We start from the raw sequence: 26688 nt of genomic DNA on the forward strand, positions 1-26688 counted from the left end.
ACTGTCAAGTGAAGTTCAGAGAAGCTATTTCATGGAGATGTTGTCTCACAAGGATGTTATGGTATAATAATGTGTGGTATGCTTTGCACACTTCTTCATACATGGTAAAATGATCAATAAATTGTGGGTTTTATTTGATGATTATGATCATCATCTTCTTCTTCATAATTATCATCATTGTTAGAAGACAGTTTGGGGTGATAGCAAACAACTCCATCAAGACACCCATGGAAGTCAGAAGATTTAGATAGGTTTCCAGGTTTGGGGTTTATTAAACCTTGAGTAAAGTTTAAGTCTCTGTGTACTGATGTGTATAAAGAGAAATAAAAATACTCTGGTTCTGCCTAGCACAGTGTTGTTGTGACAAAAGGATAATGACCATATCAATAATTGTTCATTGTTATACACACACACACAGTGAAAGAATCAACATATTCATCCCTCTTTCTGGTTTCTATTCTTATTTCCACTTGACCTGGGGGGGAAAGGCAACTACCACTTTCACATTTTTGGGAGACATGCTATAAAGCACATTATGAGTTGGGGGAAGGTTAGTAAAATTGCTGTAGGTTTGTCATTCTACCAGATTTAAATTACTATTTGCTTTTTTTGCCATTTATTGTTTTCCATTCTAAGAGTAATACATGCCGCAACAGAAAATTTTAGAATAACAGAAAACAAATATCCATTTACTATTCACATTCTTATTTTTTAATTTTATCATGTTAAGTATAACAAATAAGACGAGTATTTGCTTAAAGAAAAATGTAATCTGAAATATGTATATTAAAATCCATCAATGTTAAAACACAAAATATTGGATACTTGCAGGTTGAAGTTCTACCTATTTCTCCTTAGGTCAACAGATCTCCAACTTCTATGTGTCTAAGCATCATTTGGGGACTTTAGTAAGTGACAATCCTTGGCTCCAGGGCAGTAATGCTTACTGGGTAGGTCTAGGGTAGGATCTTGGCCTCCCCATTTTTAACAGTCATTCAATGTGATACAAATGCAGGTATCACACTGGTATAGAGTCTAAAGTCCCGATTGAGGTGCAGGCCTCTGAATACCCACAGCTGCACCCTGGGAGGGTGTTTGGGAATGTGAATTCCAGGCTTGCGATGGTCACTTCTTGAATCCCAGGCTCTGAGACTTTGACTTTTCAGTTCTGACTGGAGCATCTGGCAAGCAAGGCAGTGTGAGCACTTCCCTCCTTTTTGTATGACCTATGTCCCCTAGAGAATTAGATCCACCTCATGGCTGACAAAATGCTATTCTGTCAGGAATGCTTCCGGGTGGGAAAAGAGAGGGCACATAGGCCTCTTTCACTCCGTTGACACCAGCTTGACCTTGTGCAATTTATCATGTAACTGTTAGCCACCTGCTTGATAGCTCCAGGGAACACAAAGAATGTTCCAACATTTCTCTGGTCCCAGAAGAGAAGGATACAGAGATGGCGGTTAATAGGACCGAGGATCAGACACCTAACAGTTTCAAGGAAAAGGACATACACACGGGTGTGAGTAGGATCCTTCCTTCTGACATTCCTGGCTATTAATAAAGCCAAATCCTTCTGTGCTTTTCTAGGCAACTCAAAGTTAGTCTCTCTTTCTCATTCTTTGTCTCTCCCACACCCCCACTCTAGAAATGAAAACATATATAAGGAATACTATAGAGATAGATATATAAGAGATAGATGATAGATATAGGTACAGATATGGATATATAAGGAAGAATGAATTTTTACAATTTTGAAAAAAACAACATTTGCATTCTGTGGTGTTGAATGTCCCCAAGTAATGAGGTTCTGCCCACCCACTCGCCTATGACTGCTCTGTAAAATTTTACACAGTGTGCTAGAGAACTACATAGAAACCTCACTCAGCATACATTGATTTAATCTCTGCCACTTGCCACCTCCCTATGGGAACTCAATAGAAATAACAACCTTGGTTATGTAACCTACAGTAATTTTCAGTAAGTGCCCCAATCCTGGTCTTTAAGGACCTGTCCAGATTTTACCTAAATAGACCAAATATTAGAAGAAGCTTTATGAAGTTGAAAGTAATTCTGTTTAAGTAATTCTATTGCATTTTTATATTTCCTTCTGTTCTCTCTGAAGTATCAGTGGCTAGGGCTCTATCAGCTTTTCTGTCCGAGGTCAACTACAACTGTTCCCCTGAAAAAGAAATCTGTGTATTTCTATTTTCATATAATTAGAGATATAATTCTCTCTTAAGAAAGCTTCAATCCAGTTTTCTCATTTCGTAGATGAGGAAACTGAAGTTCAGAGAGGAACTCTGCTGGTCATTGCTTGTTTGTTTTCAATTCCATGCTTTGCTCCTCTCCAGCTCTTCTCTGCATCTCTGGAGCCTGGCTTCCTTAACAACTGCTTTTCAGGTAGATTTGCTCAGTGGAATGTTGTGAGACTGGAAGGCCGGAGTGAGGGACAAGCCAGGACATTTCTCCCTCTTTCTCTTATTGCTTTGAGCAGCATCTCCAGCAATGGCTGCATCTTCCATCATTCCTAATCCTTCTGGAAGCCTTCTTTTCTCATGGTCCCTGCTTCTATCATACAGGCCCCATTTTGTACTCTGATAAGACCACCTCCTCCCTTTAGGCTCCTCCCTGAGCCTCTTGCTCAGGAATCAGTGAACTTATTTTTTCTAGAGACTGGGTAGTAAATACTTTAGGCTTTATGGATTCCCACAGTTGCTAACTTCTGGATTGCCTCTTGGTCCCCTTTCCAATCATCAAGCTCTATCTACCTAGGTCCTTCTTTATATTACTTTAAGAAACTGAACCACCTGTCATGAACTCTTGACTGATAGAGGCAATGTTTCCAGACTTGGACATCAGACCTCTCTACCTGTTCTCTCCTCTCCCTGCAATATACTACTCTGATATTTGTGAGGTGTCCACTCTCTCCCTCTCCTTCTCTCTTATTTCTTGCAGGTCTGTACTTCAGTGTCACTCTAGCAGAGAGATTTTCCCCAGGCAGCTGGTCTAAAACAGGCTCTTCCCACTGGCCCCTTGATCTTCTTAATGTCTCCTCAACATTGCCCATGCCCTTCTTTTTACTTAGGACATTCTCCTTCTCTTTTGACTGGCTTAAATGATACCTCCTCAGGGAGGCCCCACTGGAGCATTTTCTATAACTGGGTGACCTTTAACTCTCACCACTCCCAACAAAGTATTTTCCATCTCTGAACAATGTTCACCCTCTGCTTAGAAATGACCACTACTGTGAGTGTATGTGTGTATATGTAACTCTCTTCCTCCCATCCCCATGTGATTATAAATTTCAAAAGGGAAGGGGCTATGTTCTCTTTAGCAACCAATAGAAATCAAGTGCTTACATAGTTCAGGGCCTTTTATACTGTAGGTGCTCAATAAATATTTGAGAGAATGAATAAATGATCCAACAGGGGGTAATTCACAGATGTAGGAAAGATGATTAAAAAGTCTCTCCATTATATTAGAGACCATCAGTTGACCACCCATGTCACTCGGGCACTCACCAGTTTTGTATATAATGATGGTCTTCTAATGTAAGCATTCAAGGTCTCTGCCCGAAGGCTTTCTTGGGCTGCAAGCATATGCCTGGTCTGTATGCAGTGCCAGGGAGTTAACACCTTAGAAGCAGCTTTGACCAGTAGCCAACAGGAATAGGTAGATAATTATTCCAGCTTCATCACATGCCTAATAGAATTCCTCTGCAGCATGTTATCCACAGTTTTGGGAACTCTTGGTTGCCCCAGTTGACCATAGTGGTACCTTGCCCATTAATCCACTCTTTCTTTGGCTTTCTTCCCTTCCCTGGCTCACTCCCCACACCTTACTGGTGCCTCCAAGGGGTCACTTGTCAATTAGATGTTTGTCTCAGGGTGTGATTCTGGGAGAGCCCAAACCAAGACCTCCCTCTATCTAATTATCCATCATCATTCTTCTTTTGGAGAAGTATTGCAACAAAATAGTTCCAAACTAGCAGTTACATATGTTGGGTGTGGAATAGTGAAGTGGGGTAAAATAGATTAGTTCATTATACATTATTTTTTTCCATGCCAACAGCAATTTTGCCACGTTTTCAATGTCCTCTGCAGACATTTCTCACAAATTACAATTCTCTTTTCGTCACTGCAGAGATTTCCAAATAAGGCTGTCCTTGTCTTTGGTCTATAGCCATACTGTGGTGCCAGCTCCTTGCACTAGCTCTATTAATAATATCAACCACCAAGATAATACAACTGAGTGAATACTTGATGTGTGCCAGACCCTGTGGTACACAATTTACTTACATGACTTAACTGAATGGTCACAACCATACTTTGAGGAAAGTGCTATTACTTTCTTTGTATTTTTGTATTGTTCAAATATGATTGTCTCCATTTTCCCACCACAACTTTCCCCTGCCCCCCCCCCCACCTCCCATCCTCCATCCTTCCCCACTTTGGTTTCGTTCATGAGTTCTTTACATATGTTCCTTTACAACCCTTTCCCTTCTTTCTCCTGTTAACTTCCTCCAACCTCCCCTCTGGTTACTGTCAGTTTGTTCATTTCTTACAGTAATAAAAGTTAAACCTGGAGGGGTTACAATTTGCTCATCTGCTAGGTGGAAGAGCTTGTATTTGAAGCCAGAGATTTGGCTAAAATTCTACCATTAGTGCTTTGAGTATACCACCTTCAGATCTCCTCACCTCTCTGCTCCATAGAATCACCAGATCTCATCACACATAAAATTTATCTTAAGGCATGACATTAAAATAATATACTGTAGCAATGAAGTTTCTAAAATTTTAGCCAAAAAGTATAATTTCTTTAGTTATGAGAAACAATAAATGAATTTCTCTAATATAATTTGAAAGTGGAGCATTTAACACAAGGCATACAAAATTGCAGCCCTTAACATTTTTATTTTCCCCTAATTGGTCCTAATGGTAAAGTTTTTAAAAAAATGTTTACTATCGCTGCTCTACGGTGTGGATCTTAAGGAAAAACTGCTTTCCCCACGACAGAGCCAGCCTTACTAGATAATGGCCCATACTGCACACCTTTCCTAGTGTCAGCCTCCCCCTGTCCCCATGTTCCAAACAGGAGGAAGGGAAATCTGATTCAGGGCAAGCAGCTTGAATTATAAAGAAGAGAACTTTGTGTAGCAGCCCTCAGATAAGCAGACCCAGCTTATTCCTCCATCAACACAGAAGCCCATTCTTTGAATTTTTGGTTTCAAGGATCACAAGAATCAGACTCAGAGTTTCATTCTCTCATCTCATCCCAAGCAACCACGGAAGAATCATACTACTGCCAGTGAGTGTTCTCCGTCCTGTCACTTTGGGGGATTTCATTCTCCCATTAGTTTAATGAGAAAAACAACAATAAGCCTGATAATAATACCTTCAAGGACAACCCAAAGGAAGCATTAAAGATAAGAGTTAAAAGTAAGTTAATAAATGTAAGACAGTTAAATATATACATACCTTTTAATGTTTGCATATCGGGACACTGAGGGTTGGGAAGCTCCCATTCTGGGTAAAATATAACATAATAAAGGGTTTTTTTTTTGTCTTGAGAGTAATTTTGCTATTTAGGTAGAATATTATTTTTAGGTTTTTAATTTTAATTACCCTTTCTTGATTGTATAAATAAAAATAAGATACTAAAAGAGAACTTATTCAATGCTAAACCTTGGGTTAAACATTTTGCATATATTGCTCATTTAATACAACACTACTATGAAATAGCTAACATTGTCTCTGCTTTACAGATAAGGAAAAGAAATGGTAAGCAATTTCTCAACATCACACAACTAAGCCAGTAAGTAGTAGCACCAAGGGAGTTTGCACCGAGCCACTTTCATTCCAGAGTTCAAACTCTATCATGGTTGCCTCAATACATTAAAAGTATAAAAAAATCTTAACAGCTTACTCTAGAAAATCTGGATAAACTGTATAAATGTAAGAAGAATATTTGACTCACTCACAGTCTCACCACCTAGAAATAAATGAACATTTTGATGAAATGATCATGACATAATCTCTACACATATGGTTTAGTTTTTGTTGTTTGGGAATCCTAATGACAAAGGCTTATATGCTTAGCCACTAAATTTGGAGAATATAGCTGGAATAGATTTAAAATATTGGCTGTGTCTTACACAATATCCATTTTGAAGGAATTAACCATGAAATATATTCAAAATCTGAGCAACCATCTAGTTTCAGAAAATTTGAAACTGCAGTGAAAAAACATGATATTGTCAATTGGAAAAGACCTACCACACATGCTACAATGGACAGAGAAAACCAACTGTAGCTTCATATATGAGACCGCAAGGAGATGTTATAAATGGAGGGTACTAATTTCCAACCAAGCTGATTTTCCTATGAGCAACATTCTAAAACATGATTTAGAGTGAGACAAAATAGGAATATCTATCTATCCACCTAGCCATCCATCGATCTACCCACCCTTTCATTCATTAATCCATCCATTTTCTTTAATGATGGTAATTCAAGCAATGCTGGTGTCTTAGGTTGAATTTCCCAGAAGCAGAACCTGACATCAAAATTTGAGTGCAATTTATTTTTGGAGGATCTATTCTTGGAAATACCAACATTAGAGTGGAGAATTGAGGTGGAAAAGGAAGAGAAAGTAATAAAAGGTGTGTTAATGACCAGTTTTCCACTGAGGGCAGTTACCCTGCTCGGTAACTCTTGAAAATGGTATGGAACATGACTTAGGTTTGTACCCATGAGGGATGGATAAACTGGAATATTTATCTTCCAACTTACATTTGTCATTGGATAAGGGTTTCCCCAGAAGATACTAACTCCCAGTACTTTTGGTCTGACATACATAATGACCAAACAAATTCCTGTGGCTAGAGAAAGCCCCTGAACTTTCAGAGGGGCTTTCAGTAAAAGGTGTGGGCACGAATGATGAGGGACTGGGAAATATGGGCAGCAATGGCAGGATCCACCTCAGCCAGCTGGTTAAAAAAATTGGACTCATTAGATACAAAGAGTCTTATATCTTGTTCTTTCACCTAATACAATATCAGGAGCATTCCACATATCTTTAAATGTTATTGGAGAAAATGACTTTTAGTGCATGCCTAGCATTTCCTTGGATAGATATAATACAATTTACTTACCTGATTCCCTATTTTGGGACATATTTGTTTCTAATTTTGCAGGATTTAAAATAATTCAACAATACATACTTTTGTACACACTTCTTTATCTGTATATCTAATTATTTCTTTAAGATAAATTAATTAAATGCAACATAGCTAATTATCTAAAGCAGTAATTACCAGTTCCATATCTACAAGAATATTTGAAACTGATGGGGTCTCCAGAAATGGAAATGACATAAGTCCTTTGGTTTGGCCAAAAGTCCATTTAATTTTTTCTATAAAATAAAAAAAATATTTTGACCAATAATTTTTTAATTTGGATATTTGAGGTATATTGGCTATCTCCCACTATTGGCTTCCAGTGGGTAGAGGCCAGAGGTGCTGCTAAACATCTTCCAATGCATAGAAAGCCCTACAGCAAGTAATTATTTGGCCAAAATGTCAATAGTACCAAGAAATTTTGCAAACCACTTTCAGCATATTTGATCTGTCACAGCACCTACTCTGTACACTGCATAGGTCTTTTTTTGTGTGTATTTCATTGCATTTTTACCTTTTTAAAAATAATATAGCATGATATGCCAAAAATGTTGCATATTTTCTTTCATCTTCACTATCAAAATGGCTGCACAAAAATTTACCAATTTTGGTGTTTTTTTAAATGCACTCTAATATGAAAGCAGTCACAATACAATCTAACAAAATTGTTTTGAATGAAGTTAAAGACAGCTAAGTACTATGAGAGCCACCTTATGGAAAAACAAATAAACATTTTGGCCAACTCAATAATATATATTTCATTATGAATCTTCTGTTATTCTCTATACTCAGTTATTCTCAAATTATGGAAGATTTTTACACACTGGAAATCTTTATTTTTGTCCAGCCAAGATGAGAAGTTTATCATCATGTTATCAAATTACTTTCAGGAAGCCAGAGGTGAACACCTTCTCCAGAAGAGGGTCATTAAGAAACTTAGTCTCTTTCTCCACAAAAATCATCTCATGCAGGCTTAATGTAAGATTGGTTAGAATCCTTAGAATTTTGCATTTCACTTATCTGAGGAAAAACACCTAATTCTATTTCCCATTCAACAGCCTGGCATGCTTTTCTTCCTGCTAAAAAATCTTACAAAAGTCCTTAATAACCACCATTAATTCTATACATTGGCCTTGTCTTAGTTTTCACTCCTTTACTTCTTAGAAGTATTGCATGGTACCACAAGTGAAGACTTCTTACTTTCTGTAAAAGCCTACACTGTCCTGGCTGTTCCACTTCTTGTCCATTTGTTTCCTCTAGGCCCCCCTTAGTCTCCCCTCTCTTTCAATTATCATAAGTGTGGGCACCTCTAGCTCAGCCCTGGGCTCTGTCCAGTTTGTCACATTCCTCTGGTCCTTCCAACTGTCTTGGCCACTGTGCTTCTCCCAGGACTTACATTTCACAGTGTGAGGATGGCTCTTAGAGCTCCATTCAGTTGCACCTCTTTCTCTTTACATGGGAAGCACAGGAAAACTTCGTGACAAAAAGTACCTCACACTGTACAGGATAAAATCCAAATTTATACCCTCCATTTCAAAATGATTTCCCTTATTATTCTCTTTTTGTAATCTTTAACTCTTTCTCCCTATTAATTATTTAGAAACTCATGGTCTTCTAAAATCTTACCAAAAATCTACCTTTCTGACTTTATCACTTTCTCCACCATAACTTTTTGCTCCACTCACCATGCTTCCAACAGACTGAACAGAGACCTCTTCTGTTTTTATTCATATTAGTAAAATATATGAAATCCACACATTTGGGTTTGATTTTCTATGTGATGTTGACCAAATTTCTCTCAGCTCAGTCTTCTCAATCAGAATAATAGCAATGTTCTTCAAAGAGGTTATATAATAATTACATAACATAATGGAACTGAAAGTGGCTAGCAGTGTTTGGCACATTGTGGGATATATGTATCAAGTATTAAAGCAAACTGTTCATTGGCATTATTTGAGTAGGCTTTCTCTGAATATATTTAATTTATTAAAATAAGAAACTCTACTTCACAACTCTATGTATAAAGTGCTAAAAATATTAAATCCAGTACTCCCACCCATTATCAAAATGTTTCTACCAAATTAGTACATACCACTAGATGAGAAAACAGCTAAAGGTTATTTTCTCATTATAACTGCAAATTAGAAGGAAGGTCAGGTGATAAATGTTTCATTCCCATAGTAAAAGGATATATGCTGAATGTATATTCTTTCTGATGTGAGTAAAAAATACGTACATACAGTGGTATGAAGGAGTTACACAGTTTGGAATATTAATCAGAAATAGCATGTGAATATTTTGTAAAATTATCTAGCATTTCTAAATTTACATTCTCCTATAATACATCTGATAATCTGATTTTTAAAAAGTTAAGTAACTTCCTTTTGTGTCATTTATACACTACTGCAGTCCCCTTTTATCTCAAGTTTTGCTTTCCATATTTCTGTCACCTGTGGTCAACCAAGGTCAAAAATATTAAACAGAAAATTTCAGAAATAAATAATTTATAAGTTTTAAATTGTGTGCTGGTCTAGGTAGCACGATGAAATCCCATATTCCATGCCATTAGTCTCTGTCCTGCTCAGAATGTGAATCATCATTTCGTCCAGCATTTCCACAGTATAGATGACTCAGTGATTAGAATGACTGAAGCAGTGTCACAGTGCTTGTGTTCATCACTCTTTACTTAATAATGCCTCACTTCATCTGATCATATAGGAACTTTATCACCTTCACAAGAAGAAGGATGAGTACAGTGCAACTCATGTAACCTTTATTACAGTGCATTGTTATAATCATTCTATTTTAGTGTTAGCTATTGTTGTCAATCTTCTATTCTGTCTTATTTATCAATTAAACTTAACATAAGTATGTACATGTAGGAAAAACATAGTGTTTATAGGGTCTGGTACTATCCAAAATGTCATACATCCACTGGGGTTCTTGGAACATATCCCCTGAGGATAAGGTGGGGCTACTGTCCTTGTTTTTGTTCAGATGACTTGGTATGAGAGTTTATTATCTTCCTTGTGTTTGCAATGAACTGAATACTTAGACGCTGCTGAATGCTCTAATTTTATTTCTAAGATTATAATCAAATCACTGGCATTGGTTTGTGAACATGTGGGAGAAAATAACTTTTTAAGATTTACATTACTAGCTTCTTGCGAATCCAAGTTCTTCTGAAACTAATGACTTCAAAATAATCTGTATGAATTCTAGATGTCATCACTTATTACTCAAATCTTCCCCAAGAAGATAAGGGTACAACATTTAAAAATATCCAAATGTATCATTGAAATTGCGACTCTAGTAAAACTGAGCCTATTTCGAATGGTATGTATATCTCCTAGATGGGCATTAATGGGATAAAACTATAATACACTCTGTGGGGTGATTAGGCTCCTCAATAGTAGTCAGTAAAGATAAAGATGTGGTAAGTACAGTAGGAAAAGCTTTCTTGCTTTCTTCTAGAACAGTGATTTTAAATTACTTCTAGGAGACCTAAGGTTCTTAGGACATTTTGTAGGGTGGTACCGAGTGCTGTGGTGGGATGGGGTGAGAGGTCAGGAGGTCATGAGGGTTGCAATACATGTGGCAGGGAGAGGGCTGAGAAAGACCAGTTGGATGCTTCAAGCCCCTTTCTTCCCCTTCTCCAACTTTCTCGATGACTTACATGTGTTTTCTATACAGAGCTTCTTAGCAGAGTAATGTTTAGAAGAAAAGCTCTGCAACTTACTCCAATCCAAGTACTAACCAAGCCTGGCCTTGCTTAGCTTCCAAGAGCAGAAGAGATCAGGCATGTTCAGGGTGTTATGGCCATAGACGAAAAGTTCTGCTACTGAAAAAAACAGTGGTTGATCATCTATGTTTCAGAACCCAAGTAATATTTTTTCAAATGAGTAAGTCACTGTACTTATAAATGGCAATAAACAAATTCATACCATTTCTTTGGTTGTCTTTAACTGGGCAAGTAATATGTTCTGGAAAGAAAATGAAGAAGCCCATAGCTGGAAATTATGTTCTTGAAGGGTTTTTACAAATTTTACACAGCCCAGGATTGCATGAAATTAAATGTTACCTTGCTCTCCATCCTATTCAACCCAGATAATGGTTTTCTATCTTTAGAGGTCTCTTGATTAGTCTTTTCCAGTTTGAGATACAGACAGAGAGACTTGTACCTCATGTTAGTGACCTGATCTTCATATCTCAAAAGTTTGACTTTCAAGTCACCTGCTCCTACCACACCTCTTGGTGGGAAATCATTGTAGAAGGCAAAGCAGACCTGACAATTTCACGACTAATGTTACTAAGCATCTCACCCCTGCTGCCCAGACATTGGCAATTCTTTTCTGTGGTTCTAGATTCTGTATGTTGATCAGTGAGCTCACATTGGCTTGGCTATTCTCCATTAAAGCCAAGGAGTTCACCTAAAACTCCAGGGTTAAGCACCCCTACCCCCACTTTCAGCAGCACAGGAAGCTCTTACCAAATTACCAAGGGTCCTTTGCTTAATATTTGCTTGATCTATTTTAACTTGCTTAAGTAATTAACCTGAACTTTGGATTCTCTTATTAGTTAGGAGAGTGTCTACTTGAACAGAGGGCTTCCAACCTTTATCAGTTTTACCCTTAAAAACTGTTAAGTACAAACTGTTTAGTATAAATACCACTTCCCTGTGATTCATTGCCTATGAACTAAGTCACTTGTGTTTTAAATTAGGAAAAGTTTTCTAGATCAATATATCAAGGATGTGTTCCATGATACACATATCCCCTGAGATGGTGAGGGAGAAAGGGTTTCTGTGGTCAGACACAGTTGGGAAACATTGTGCTTCTGTTGGTGATTCAAAGTGTCTATTAGAATGGCAAAGTGCTAAGAAGTATTTTTTAAAACTTAATTGATTATATAATTTTAAAATTCTCCCTCCTTTCCCTTTGCCCTCCCTTCTTTTCTTCTTTCCTTTCTTTTTAGAAACATTTATCTATCTAGGACCCCTTGAGGAAGATTTTGAAAAGTGCTCCATTTGCATGTTTAAGAAAAGTTTTTTGAGGTCAATTTCTAGTTTTCTCTGTAATTCCAGAGCTAGCACAGTGTCTGGCAAAAGGTGATTACTCAATACATGTTTGTTAAATTAAATGAAAGTATATTAATAAGATGCCAAACATTGTGTTATGAACAAGTTGTTTTAAAAAATTGCACCAGTTATTTGGTGCCAAGAATTTGGGAGTTTTACAGACATAAATTATTTCAAAGTTAAATTTAATTAATCCATATTGTATATGGATCAGAATTACATGTTTGATTTGGGACAAGCACATGTATATATTTTTTAGGTAAGGCAAAGACAAAATAAGATATTATCTTTCATATTGAAGATGTTGAAAAAATTATCTCAACCAAATTAAGTATAGAAATAGATACATAAGTCCTTAACCCAGGTGGGCTCAAACCCCAACTCCCCGATTTACTAGCCAAGGGAATGTGAGCAAACATATCTGTGCTTGTTTCCTCACTTTAAATGGTAATGGTAATTGTGCTCCTCTCAAAGGTCATTGCGATGACTAAATAAAATTAACAAGTAAACAGCAAGTGTCTGACACACAGACTTAACATTAGATATTAATATTACTAAGTACATTATCTGCCAAGATCTCACAGTCAATATGAAATTAGAGGTGACATTAATCCTATTTAGAATTTGGAAGACCTTAGGATTGGAAATACAGATGGGGAGAAAAGAACTGTATAACTGAAGTCTCTATGTTGATAACCCTCAATAATGGGCCACTTGCAGCATTTTCTTGGAGGAGAATCAATTCTGGTTTGAAGGTACACTTCACAAACTTCCCAGGGAGAGGCAGTAGGTAGATATTTTACTTATTTGGGTGTTTTGTGGATTCAGGCAAAATTCTTACTGTTTACTCAGAAGTCCCTGGAAGCCTGCATCATTTTTTGAGAAATGAGAGAAGGAAGATAATGCCCTCTTTGTGAGGCCGGTGGGCACAAGCCCCTATTCCTTACCTGAATGGGTAGGCAAACGCTATGTCAATGCTGAGATTACTGTCTGTCTTGTTGATGCAGTCCACACTCAGCCGCAGACCTCCAGAATAACCACCGCATGTTGCAAATGCAAAGATTGCAAAAAGCTGTCAAGAACAAAAGACAAAGTGGCTATTAGAGTGATGCTGATTGGATGAGAAATATAAATATGAGCTCAGTGTTTGTACTGAGTGATGTTATGGTTCTTTTAAAGTGCAATACCATGTTTGGTTTAGGCTGGAAGATGAAGGCCAGAATGATTGAGGACAATGGGGAGGTGGTGTCTGAAAAAATAAACTGGCAAGCTAAAGTCATTTCGCTCGAAGGTAAATTAAACACAAGGGCAAAATATCTGTATTTGTGTGTGTAAAGAGCTGTCATGCCTCAGAAGCTAGAGATGTCATCTCACATCAAAGAATCCGGAAAGCTACCTGCACCACAGGATTAATGGTGGATGTTTCTAGATAGGAAGAATTTGAAGTGTGTCCTTGCTGTCTTCTTTTTGTTTCCTGTATTTTCTTCAATAAATACGTTTGTCTTTTGAAATAGAGTATTAAATCTATTTCAACAGAACTTTAGAGCTAAAGATTGAGGACAAGTAGGTGAATATCTAAAATGTGCCATTTCAGAGCAGAAGACCCCAGCATCTTTGAGCTCAAGCTACTCTTGGTGGTCAAATCTATGTGTGAGTTGTTCTTTCTAACCCAACTATTAAAAGGTTCAACTGGTTAAAGTTTCAACTATTAAAAGGTACCAACTAATATAATGGTGTAGCCTGGTGTAGACATAGATCTATGCAAATTGGGCAATAAAACTCAAAGATGTCTTTAAGAAAGAAGATATATCTGAGAGGGTGGGTAGAGCTGAAGATAAAAAGAAAATGCCAGTTTTTCCCATGTAGTATAGCTAAATTCAAAACAATTTCTTCGTTTCAAAAAAAAGTTGATCAAGTGCACTTAACACTGATCCATGCTGTAATATTTCCATTTATTTTATTTCAACATTTGGAATTCAGCTTCTCATAGTAGGTTGGAATCCCTATTAGGAATGCTAGCTCATTTTGCATAGCTAGAGGAGTTATTTGTTTCCTTACAATAACTATAAATGTATAGGCTCTGGAATATGACTTCGACATTGTTAGTTCATTTCTCCATGCCTTGGTCCCCACATCAACAAAATAGCATTGATAACAGGTCCTCTGGATCATTTTGCTGTTCATGATATGAATCAGATGGTTGCTGTAGACAAGAAGACAAGAAGACTGCTGAAGCTAGCAACAGTCACCAGGTCTCTTCAGAAAGATCAAAAGGCAAAATAAGTATTGTCCATAACACCTACTGCCTCCCTCAATTGGTGGTAGAAGAGCTCAGAACTGTTTGTCCCAATTGTCTATTTAACTTTAATAGAAAAAGACTGGTTGATGATAAGACCTTCACAGGAAAAGCAATAGTTGGTGTGTCATTTTTGTGTGTGTGGCAGTTTTAAGTTGTTAGTTTTTAAATTAATATTTTAAAAATGGAAATAACTTGTCTAAGATATATAGTAGATATGGTAAAAAGCAAACTGGGTTTCTATGTGTTAATGTGTGTAAAACATTTATAACAGATCTTGGCACAGAATAAACACTAAATAGATGTTATAGAATGTTATTACTATAAATAGATGTGGATGAGCTCCTTAGTAAGATGTTCCAGACCACAAAATATGGCATTTAGACTTACTCCTCTCTAGCCAAGTCTGTACAACCATCAGTCCCAGTGAACCAACATTATGCTCTCCAGAAAGACTGGTCACTTTTGTTTTTTCTGATTTTCCTAGTTTGACTCACTGATGGGAGGTGAGGAGGTATGTGGGAGCTACCCCAACCCACTCCACAGTGGGGATGATGCACACAGAATATCAGGGCAGAAGGGAACCTGATTTGTATCCCTGTGACATGGATTTGATTACTTCTCATGACCAAATACTCTTTGTGACAGCTCTTTGTATTGGTTGGAAAACGAGGAAGTGTTTTTAATCGTTCAATACAATTAAAATCTAAATTTCATCATACAAGACTGAGTGTCTCAGCCTTTGTGCCATGTCATGATGGCACTATTATCAAGTCTTCTTCCAAAAGAAGGAATGAAGAAATGGAACCCAAAACTGTGGTCCACCTGTGAAGAGAGCTCTTTCCCTGTCCACACTTCCCCACCTGTCAAACAGGGAAATCCCTGTATCTTTCTGAGTTAATGAGAGAACTAAATGAGATGGAGTATGTATTCATATGCAGCCCCCTCTCAATTCATGAAGAGATTTGTGTGGTATTTACACATTGCATTTCTCTGGGGCAAGAGCCATGTGTGTAATTGGCATTATATGCCTTGATTAAAGATGTGGAAGAATAGCATAGCCTTCAAACAACTGCTTCTTTAAAAAATTCCTTGAAACATTAAAGCATAGCAAGTTAAAGTAGAGGGCATAAAGAGAAATCCTGATAATTTTAGCACTTAATGGCTAGAAAGAAATTATCCTTGGCATTTTATCTATTTTAAAGTGCTTTATATATAGTAATATATTATTAATACTACCATGTAATGAACTTAAGATGGGAGAATAATTATTTTTAACTGTTGAAAATGTTAGATGCATAGAGGAAGGCATCATACTATTGAAACCACACACACCACTATTTTTTTTTTACTTCTATTGAGTTCTGACATTGGCCATTGGTTGGCCATTGGTTGGTGAAAGAGGTAAAGAATTATAATATTTACCTCCCATGTGTTTGTGTCCATTAGCTGAGAGAACACATGTAACACAGCAGTTTGTAGCCTTCCACAAATGTTAAAAATATTACCATACTACTGAAGAAATTGACAACTAGAGAGCAAAATTCACTTGTCCCAATTCAACTAAGTGGAGTTGGAACTAGAATTCTTGTCTCTAGATTCTCTGAGTCAGTATTCTTCTAGAACCAGAGAAAGAATAATTTTTGGCCATGTGGGAAAAAGGCACGTCAAATTGTCCAGCCTAGTTTACCCAAAAATACACCATGGTGCTTATGTGGCCTGAAGCTCTCTGTTTCTCCTGAGTGTCTCACAAACACATACCTCTGAACTCACTGGTCAAGTAGAGTAGGTGCTTTGCCTTCCTTCCTTCCTTCCTTCCTTCCTTCCTTCCTTCCTTCCTTCCTTCCTTCCTTCCTTCCTTCCTTCCTTCCTTCCTTTCTTCCTTTTTTAACTCTTGATGGGGTAGAGGATTTTAGAAGGAGGGTCTTAGAAGATATTGGAAAGAGAAACTTCCTTAGTTTGACAACCATAGTTCTGGGAGACCATTGTTGTTAGCAAGAGGAATGCTTGTGTTTCTTGCAGGTGTTTGGCTCCATAAGACTAATGTTTTCCCTAAGAAAGACAGTATCCTTTCCTGGGAGGTGGAAGAGATAGGAACACTTTGTGATGCCGCCAGGATGCAGTGAGAAATGGGTGTGAGTCCTGGAAGGCAAGTAGGGAGAGGAGCCTGAGGGGACTGGGTATGTTGAGTGTAGAGAAAGATTAGAGTTTGACTGGGAGAAAGATTGTCATCTGAGGCCAACTGTCTGAACACCTTGATGAGGCATGTAAAGACAAGTATTTGTGTGCACATGTGTGTTATTTTCTTTTAACTCTGGGTTCCATATGTTCATCCTCAGCTAACAATGTGCCTTCTTTCTGGTAAGGCAGTGATCTCACCTACCTTTCTAGACATTGAGGGCACAACACAGGGGCAAAAGTCCATTTGCTCAATCAAGTGAAATTGTAAAACTGTGTTCCCATATTTCCTAAAGCTCCCATTTCTCCTTAAACAGAGCAGATATCTCACCTCTAGCATGTTCCAATATATCAATACCATAACCACTGGCCTAATCATTCACTTCCCTTGAGTCCAAGAGACCAAAATAAGTCTCCTACTTAAACTCTCATTTTACTACTGTCTTAAATGATGCATGACTCTATTCCTAACAACAAAAAATTACTCTCTAAGTGAACAAAATTGGCCAGTGGAGATATCTGTTGCATGCAGCCTGGTTAGAAATACCTTCAGGTGAATTAGAACAGTAGAACTGACTTGCATTTTCTGGCTTAATAAGCATCTGTAAACCAAAATTACCCATATCAGGAATATCTTTGCACAGTTTGTGAAACCAAAGGTTTTCCCCTGACAAGAAGGCAAGCAGCTTCCTCCTTGGAACTAACTGAACCACAAAGGGAATATCAATGAAAGCTGCTATTAATCCTGCTGGTTAATTTGCAAGGTCTGGTGAAAGCAATAGGTTGGAGAAGGACAAGAAATAAAGCTGATTAATGGCTCTCATAGGAATCTGTGGTCTACAGTGATGTCAGGTGTGGGGGCCATATTCCAAGTTCTGATACACAACCTCAGGAATGAAAGATGCCTTGGAAGAAATGAGAGTAAGGAGATTGGTAGGAAAGGTATTGGTAGATTGGGACCTAGTACTGGTACTCCTAGTACCACCAAGCTGTGTGTACTGACAATCAGATCTCCAGAGGAAAATGCTTTCATTTATAGAATTTGCCAAATTACATTGTGTAAATACACCCACCATGGCCAGTTCCTGGTAACTAACATAATACCTCTAAACTTTTTGGGAATAGAACTGTACAATCAGCTGGGCTCCAACAAACCACTGTCACTGAGGGACTTTCCCTGACTCTCCCCTGGAGCAAGAACTCTGGGCTGATTTCATTGAGTCACTGCTCTTCCATCCAGTACAATTATTCATTCTTTGATTCATTTATCCATTCGCACTTACTTATTTATTATAGCAGAAGTTGTTAATGTTTTGCATAGATTACCCTAGTGGCCACCTGCAGCTTTAGGAGGAAAGTCCTCATACATACCAAGGGCTTTCTGCTCAAACACCTGAGTATCTGTACTGAGGGCTTTCTCGGGCAGCAGGAATGTGCTCAGCCTATGACAACAGGGAAGTCTCTGGGAGTTAACTCCATGGCGGCCTCCAAGCAATGTGGGATTAAAATTGGTAAATAAAACCCCAGCATCCTTGCACCTCTGTGGGGAAATTTTCAGGTGTGTTCAATACAGTTTCTCATTGGATCTCACCAAGTTTCTGCAGCAACATCTGCTCATTCACATGTCATTAGTTGGCTTCTTTCTTTCTCTATCTCATCTCCCCACTCATTATCATGCTTCTTGGCATTACCCCAACAGTAAACAAAAATCTCAAGATCTACTTTTGAGAAATGCAGTGAAGACAGTAACTGAACACTGAACACTGACAGGAACGGAAATTGGGTCCTAAAATATATTAATAAAGAAAGAAATATCTCCTTATCTTACATCTAAGTATCTAGCTTACTACACACTCACCTCTCCAACTCTCTCTCAATAAGTAGATTTTTTAAATAGGACTACATTGTCTGACACAGACCTTCTGACCCAGCCCACCCCACCCTGGCCCCACTATTTTCTATTTTCATTTTTACATGAGCATACTTTTTAATATCTGTATTTTTGGCATCATTTATTCACCTATTTGTTTTGTTCGAACACTTCTCTGAAGAAAGATAACACACTTGACTTTGTTTCTTACTGACTCTCTACCATTACACACAGTACTTGGTATGAAGTAGGTGTTCCCAAATATTTGTTGACTAAATAAGTAAATATATCTTTCCCATGCCTCCAAGGAACTTCCTGTCTATTTGGGGACACAAAGAAGTGAATAAACAGGCACCATGACAGCCTTTTACTGTGGCGGGAGTATTTGGATCATATTAGAAAAAAACATGGGACACACTTGCAGAGGACTGGAGGGAACATGATGAATAGCTGTCTGAAGGAACGAATAGCTAAGCAGAAATAAAGCAAGCATGCAAGCTCTATCCAGGTAAGAGGGAGAAGAAGAGCATTCTAGGAAAAGAGAGTAGTAAGTCAAAAATATTCGAGTAAGCAAGTAAGGCGCATTTGGACTATGCATTTTGTATAAGTGAAGCAGACATTTATAAACTGGGAAACAGAAAGTGACTCTGTTTAAGAGGCAGGAAGGATTTGTCAGCTATGATCTAGCAGGGACCCTAAACTATGGCCCTTGTGCCATATGCAGCCACAAGCAATGGTCTATGGCACTTTTGTGCTACAATGGTAGAATTGAGTACTGACAACAGAGACCCTGTGGTCCACAAAGCCAAGCATGTTACTATTTGGCCCTTACAGAAACTTTGTCAATGTGAAGAAACCTGGATCTCATGAGGGGATTGAATGTTCAGTAGGGAAGGGGCAAGACCAAATTGCACTTCAGAAAGAACACACTGATTGCAGTGGAGGGTGGATTGAGACAGGGTGTGACTAGTTGCTGGAAGATTAGCAAGTGCTTAAATTCCCCAGATGGTCTGCAAATGCTTTGCTGACAAGACAACACTTCAGTAAACTTTGTGTCTTTTAGTGTGCCAAAATATCATAGATGATTCAAAAATTTTAAGTGAATGAATACAGGATGGGGCAAAAGTAGTTTACAGTTGTTCATATAGGAAATGATATAATAATAAATAATAATACAAGAATAAACACCATATTTTGTGTACTCACAACTGTAAGTTGTCTACCCTGCCTATGAATGAATGGGCAAGATAAGATGAGAGCATTAAGGGCTTGGAAAAGTGTAGAATGATAAACATTGGAATGATGATGATGATAGTGGTGATGATGATAATGATGATAGTAATAATAAAACAATCACATTTGGTTTTTTGTATCAGTCTTTTCATTATTTATATGAGCTCATTGAATCTTCTCAACATTCCTCCAAAAATAGAAGCATGTCTCCTCATTTTAAAAATGATGAGAAAACTAAGGTTAAATAGTGTGTGATGGTCACAAGGTTTATTGGTACATGAAGTAGTCATGGTTTGAACTCAGATCTGCCTTTCTCTAAAGTTTATCTTCCTTCTCCACTCTGCCAGGACTGTGAAGGGGTTTCTCTTGGCTGGAGCATGTTATGGAAAGACTAATATAGAAATGTCAATTGTGGGCTTGTTAAAGCTTTCTCTGTCACATTAATGCTCAGAAAGCCCAGTGAGCACTAAATGAAGCTTTTGTAAGACAAAGTACTGATCATGTAAACGGATGTGAAGGGCAGACTTTGTGTTTTGCATCAGCAGCACCAGCCTTCATTCAGCCTGCAGCATCACAGGCCATAAGGGGAGGGGGATTAGGGTCTGACATGACAACAACATTGAAGAAGCCTGACTTAAGTTGGTTATGACAATTTACAAGTTCCTCCTCCTGTCAGCTACTCACAGTGAGGGATGAGGTTGGCTTTATCGCTTTCATACATCTGAAACATTCAACAGTTTATAGCTTAAAGAGACCCAATTTCTGTCCTCCTACCCCCTGTAATGAGCCCCTCTTGTGCCATCTCCTTTTATGATTTATCTTGGGCTGATGAACCATTTCCCTTCAGCACCCCTGAAAAGCATTTCTGGAAACACAGCTATTTGTAGAAGCTGATTATCTCAAAAGTAGCCCTAGAAAACTAAGAGTTAATTCCTGTAAAGATATTTTCTGGTGCAGAAAGAGTTTTTGATTAATTGTGGCTTCCCTCATACCCACTCACTCCCTAGGAGGCCCCCAGCTTCTAAAACTTAATGTTCCATTTCTATTCATCTTTGTTCAATTCTCCTCTCTTTTAGTGTTTCTGCTTCTTCTGATACTGGATTTTTTCAAGGAAATTGATCAAGCCACATCAGTTTATGGTTATTGCAAAACTCTGACCTAGAAGGCTTTTGTGAACAATCCTGTAAAACATGGGGTGGGACCATCATGTGAAAATTAAAAACTGGAAGTTGTCCCTTGAAGACAATATAAATGTATCTGATTTGGAGGCACTGAAACCATTGTCAAGAGCTTTCTCCCATACAGCCATATGTTTTTCCTGTTATCATCTTGTATATAATCATCTTGTTCTTAATCAGCTCCAGTACCTTCCACACTGCATTCCATTTCATGCTACCTGCTAAATTTGGGACACTGTGCTCTTCCTGATGCTTTATGATTTGTGTAACATCTTCCCAGACAAAAGCAGCTTTACAGAAGTACTTCATACCATCATCACCTGAGGAATTCTAAGCAAGCACTGCAGGAAAAGAACTCCAAATTACTTGCATAGCAAAAAAATTTCCATTTTCATTTTCTCCAACCTGCAGCTTGGAGACTGGATCAGTAAAGTATTTGGTCATAAGTAACAGAAAGTTTCACCTGTATTGGCTTAAACAAAGTTTGACCTGTAGTGGTTTCTCTGTATGTTTTTTATACATATAGAGAAGTCCAAAACCAGGTGGCTACTGGTATTGGTGATGGCAAGGCCAACATCTCTTTGGTTCTTATGATCTCTGCCTCATAGTCACAAAATGGCTGCTGTGTCCCTGGACACCTTTAGCTGCATGGGAGACTGGGAAGTAAACATTAAGTTTTCTTGGGCTCTATAGGTAGGCAAGGGCACAAGGCATGGGAATGATTGTTTAGTTAGTCAGTCTTCACTGTTTGCCACAGGAAGTTATGAAAGAAAGGGGCTGACGTAAAATAAGCATTGATGACATTATAAAATCAAGACAGGACAGTCAAGCCCATTCAATATCTGGTCATTTCCTTTTCCCTGAAAAGTACTTAGAAATTTCTCTGCCTTTATATGAAATATGAAATAGCTAAATTTAACACAGGCCCATAAATTAAAATGTAAACTTACACTCAAATTTTATTTTCCAACATAAAGCCTGACACAAATCTTTAAAGTAAAATGCATGGCTAAAATAGTAAAAATAAATTGGGAACAATATTTATGCCTATAAAATAACGCAGGGTAATCAAATAAATTCTAAGGCAACCCATGGAATATTATATAGTAGTTAAAAATAAATAGAAATATAGAAAATTATCATTTTCTATAAAGCAGAAAAAGCAAATCGCCAAGTATAACATACATGCAGCACATTTACCTAAAAGGAAATATTTGTACATGTACATACATACATTTTTAATAGCTAAGGTCTACAGAGGTACATTGAAGGACTTTGAAGGCAGAACCTATTTATAATGATTTTCATATTATTTCAATTCCTTCCAATAAGCCTGTATAACCTGGGTAAATCAAAAGAGATTTTCTTAAAAATGCAAATTTAGACAATCTCTCAATGACTTGAGTAAAGTAAATTCAGGCCTGTCAATAGATGGCTGTGCTGCTTTTAACTTTCATTTGAATAAAAATTGTAAAATCAAAGAAAATCCACTCCCTTCCAGAATTATCTTCAATACTACCTTTGCATTATTTATATTTGCAGAGAATGTAAATAAAGTAATATTTCTGCACTGCTTATTTATTAAAATATTTTGGCAAAGTCACTCTTTAGAATCAAGGTAAAAGTATTTCAAAATATGTCATGAGAACATCTGTCAATCATAAGTTGAATAAAAAGCATGACTTATCTTTCATCAGATTTAATGACAGTAATTAATTTTAAAAGAATCAACTCCAGTTCTTTCATATCTGTCATAATGGAATAACAAGAAAAAGTAAAAATTCAACAGGGCTTCTCACCTAGAACTGAAAACATTTCTCTGATACCTGATTAGAGAGTCTCATGAATTATTTTCTTACCTATTATACTGCTTTTGAACTTGACACTCTTCCAGGATAAACATAATATGGACTTTCTGAATTTCTTTACCTACCATAACCATTTGTTAGAGAATTGAAAAAAATCACTGATGATAAATACCTCAATAGCATACTTCTGGTTGAAAGAAAAATTAGAGCAAGGTAAATTCATGGAACAGAGCCACTGTTCTGTAGTTCAGTAATACACATTGAATATGCTGGCATGAACTGTTTCTTGTCAGAAGCAAGGTTTTCAGAATAATGCAGAATGATTAGGTTTTTTTTATCTGAAGCTAAGTTACCTTAAACCTCATTTTTAATTTTTAGAGAAGGCCTCATATTACTGTGTTCAGTATTCTCTGAATAGAAAAAAAGTCAAATGTGATTCTATTATGATTGAATTCAGTGTATTTGGCATTTCTTCTTTAAGATTTAAGTATTTCATGAAGTAGAGTTGTGTGATATCTAAAAGCAAATTAGAATAACCTAAGATTACTGTAGAAAAAATATTGATCAATAACCAATTTAACTAGAGAGCGAGGGCCATTAGAGAAGTTTCTCTTGTTCTCCATTCTTCTTTTAAAATTTTTGTTTTGTTTTAAATTTAGCACTACCTTAATGAAAGACAAGCACAGGATCATGTGAAAAGAGCAGTTAAGAAATAGTCATAACTAATAGTACAAAAGCCACTTTCTCAGGACCTCTTTGTCAGAGCTAGCTAGACCCTATAAACCACGACTGATTCTAATTGTTTTATGAGACTTTATCCTTAGGACAAGAAAATCATTGGAAGTACCCTGAAGGTTCGGAAGCTCCAGCAACTTATGAAACAGGACATACCAGACCACAACGACTAGACAGATCCTACACTCAAAAGATAACATCAAAACAAGTTGCAGCCCAATTGAAACATCTGGCTCTACAACCAACCATTACTGACCCCTAGGGCTGGTGCAGGTACATATCTCAGCACCTAGCCCTTTCTGTCCCTTGGGAAAGTAAAAATAAAAACCTTTACTCTCTGTACTTTCTTCTCTCTGTGAATTCTTCCACAGCCCACGTCATCAACTCCTCTACCATTTTGGTGTCCCATACAGGGACACTCTCTATTTCTCCCTCTCCTCCAGCCTCTTGAGACTTGTGACTAGGGGAGCAGTGGGCAGCAGAAGCTCGGCCTGTGCTAACCCCCTAACCCTGTCTCTGTGAAGCTTGGAGAGAGGATTCTAATCCTTCTCTGTCTGTCTCTCTGGACTCTGTGGACAGCCTCCTCCTCAACCATCTCCACAGCCAGCAATTAGTAAGCCTCTCTGAATCATGGGATGAAAACATCTTCTTAAAAATGATAGCTTATCCCCTCATCTCATTGTTATAAACCATGGTACTGGGTCTATCACTTTCACAAACCTCATGTTTGGTCTGCTCTCAGCTCTGGCCTCAGAACTCTAGGTTGTTTGGATTGTGGCGCCCTTCTCAAATCCCACCCCCATCCCTTGATTGTTCTCTTTGATATATCCTTCCCTTTTCTTTTTAGTAGTTCTCACCATGGGCAATACTCGAACCACCCGGCCCAAGGACTCCCCATTGGGATATCTGCTTAAGAACTTGAAGGTTCTGAGACATATGGACCTCAAGACCAAGTGTTTGATTTTCTATTGCAACACAGCCTGGCCTCAATACAAACTGGGTGACTAGGAAGTCTGGCCCATGATCAGATCTCTTAACTGTAATACTGTCCTCCAACTAGACCTGTAATGTCACCATCTCAATCCCCTCCTTCTGTTTAGTTCTCGAGAGCAGACAAGACTTTAACCTTCAGCAGGGATTCCAGGACTCTTTCTCCTCTCTATGCCTCTTATTTAAATTTGCCCCCTCACCCCACCTAACTGTAAAACGCTCTGAATTCTCCTTCCGGAGACCTGGGAGCTGCTCAGTCCTGGGAACAACTAGACCTGTCTGCTAATGCAGAGAAAAAAGTGGCATTTTAAACTCAAGCTGCTTTTCTGCCCCTTCGCCTGACTCTTTAACACCCTCTTCATCTCATCTTCCTACTTCTCTTCCTCAGACCTTTCCCCTCTGCCCCCCTTTCAGACTGGGTTTCTCCCAAACACACCCATTCCTGCCATCTATTTTAGGAAGCTCCCAAGAAAAAAACTAATCTTGAGACTGACTGAATGTTTTCTAACCATCTTTTCCTAAGTATTAACTTCCATGAGAGCCTCAGAGACAGTTTAACAGGGTGCCCACTCTACTCAGAATGGCCCGGAACAGCCCAGAGACTTATAGCGGTGCCTCTAATTCTTGGCTTGCTACATTATCTATCTCTCTGAGTGGGTTAAGTCCATTCTCAGTGCATCTGGCTGGTGCTCTTGTCATTGATAAGGTCATCCTCAGGCACAGGGTAAACACATCGTCTCTTTGTATTCCTCTGCTGGTGTGGACTACAACTCCCAGCCTTCTCTCTGTCCCATATATCTTCTGTTACCAGGTTTCTGACCTTTCAGAGGCCAAAGCAGCCCCATCCAGGCTCTTTCCTGCTGCTCATTCCTTGGAGCCAAGACATTATTTCCAGCACTCATTAACAATCCTTAAAGCTTTTATTGAGGGTCTGAACTGGTATTTAGGACTTTCCATCCCCTTTTCTAGTTTTCCTAAAAGTTGTCAAAAACAAAAGAGAAAAATCTGTTTTCTCTACAAAAATTAGTAATTAAAATTATGTGATATGTGTTTCTGTATTATGTGTGATCTGTTTTCTACTTCCAGATGGCATAATGAGGTTGTAATATTTTATTGGCTTAAAAATATTCAATACTAGCCTGGCTGGTGTAGCTCAGTGGATTGAGCATGGGCCTGCGAACCAGAGGATCGCGGTTCAATTCCCAGTCAGGGCACATGCCTGGGTTGCAAGCCAGTTCCCTGCAGGCCAGCTCCCAGCAGGGGACAACCATACATTGATGTTTCTCTCCCTCTCTCCTTCTCCTCTAGAGATAAATAAATAAATAAATATTAAAAAAATATTCAATACTAGTATATATTAAACAGGATCCTATGGTTTGGAAAAATTATTTAATATCAAAACTGGTTTTAAGTTTGATCAATGTCTTTTAGGGTTATGACTATAAAACAAGGTTTTGTTATAATTTTTAGTTAAGCTTGTTAGGCAACCTTCCCAGAGTTTAAATTTTAAAAACTGAGAAATGACTTAAGGTTATTCCAATGGGTGCCTGGAATGCCTCAAGGATTTATTCTCTCTTCTTATAAAAGAGAAACTTTTGAACAAATTGGATCTGCTTAATATGCTTAAAATGACATAGGAAGGTTTGCCAAACAAAATAATAACTATTCTATTTGTATACATGTATTTTTATCAAAATAGATGCTCTAGAAAATCCAACCCACCCTAGGAAGAAACTTGCAAAATTTTAAAGCCACGCTCAAATAGGAGACACTCAGGGATAGCAGGTGTCCTGTCAATGACACCAGACAAGCCAAGGGTGATTGTCCCTGTGAGGACATCAAGCAGTGGTACTCTGGGTATTTGTAACCCAAACATCAAGAATTTATGAATTGTTTCCAGTGCTTAATACACACTTCTGATAAGTCTTGTACAGTGTTTTAAAATCTTGTATACTGTTTGGTTTTTATACAGAAAGAGATTGTGTATTAAATCCAGAAATATGGGCTTTATATTATTCTTTTATGTCATGTCACAATAATTATTACTTACCAAGAAATCGTTATCTTGGAAATGTTATATCTTACAACAAAGCAAAGTGCTTTATCAATTGCATTATAACCAAATCTATAACCATGTCATTTCAAA

At 37.8% G+C, this 26688-nt stretch overlaps 1 protein-coding gene across 2 annotated transcripts in view; it reads right to left on the bottom strand.

Annotated features, from left to right (window-relative positions):
* SYNPR (synaptoporin) overlaps positions 1–26688 on the bottom strand; it is a 364805-nt gene that overhangs the window by 134701 nt on the left and 203416 nt on the right. For both annotated transcript variants that reach the window (XM_037136098.2, XM_037136099.2), the window contains one exon: positions 13202–13326. In XM_037136098.2, coding sequence (XP_036991993.2) covers positions 13202–13326 — 125 coding nt within the window. The remainder of the gene's footprint in view (positions 1–13201; positions 13327–26688) is intronic.

This window comes from Artibeus jamaicensis, unplaced genomic scaffold, assembly GCF_021234435.1.
Source record: "Artibeus jamaicensis isolate MK-2021 breed Jamaican fruit bat unplaced genomic scaffold, CSHL_Jam_final contig_519, whole genome shotgun sequence".
Classification (NCBI taxonomy): Eukaryota; Metazoa; Chordata; class Mammalia; order Chiroptera; family Phyllostomidae; genus Artibeus; species Artibeus jamaicensis.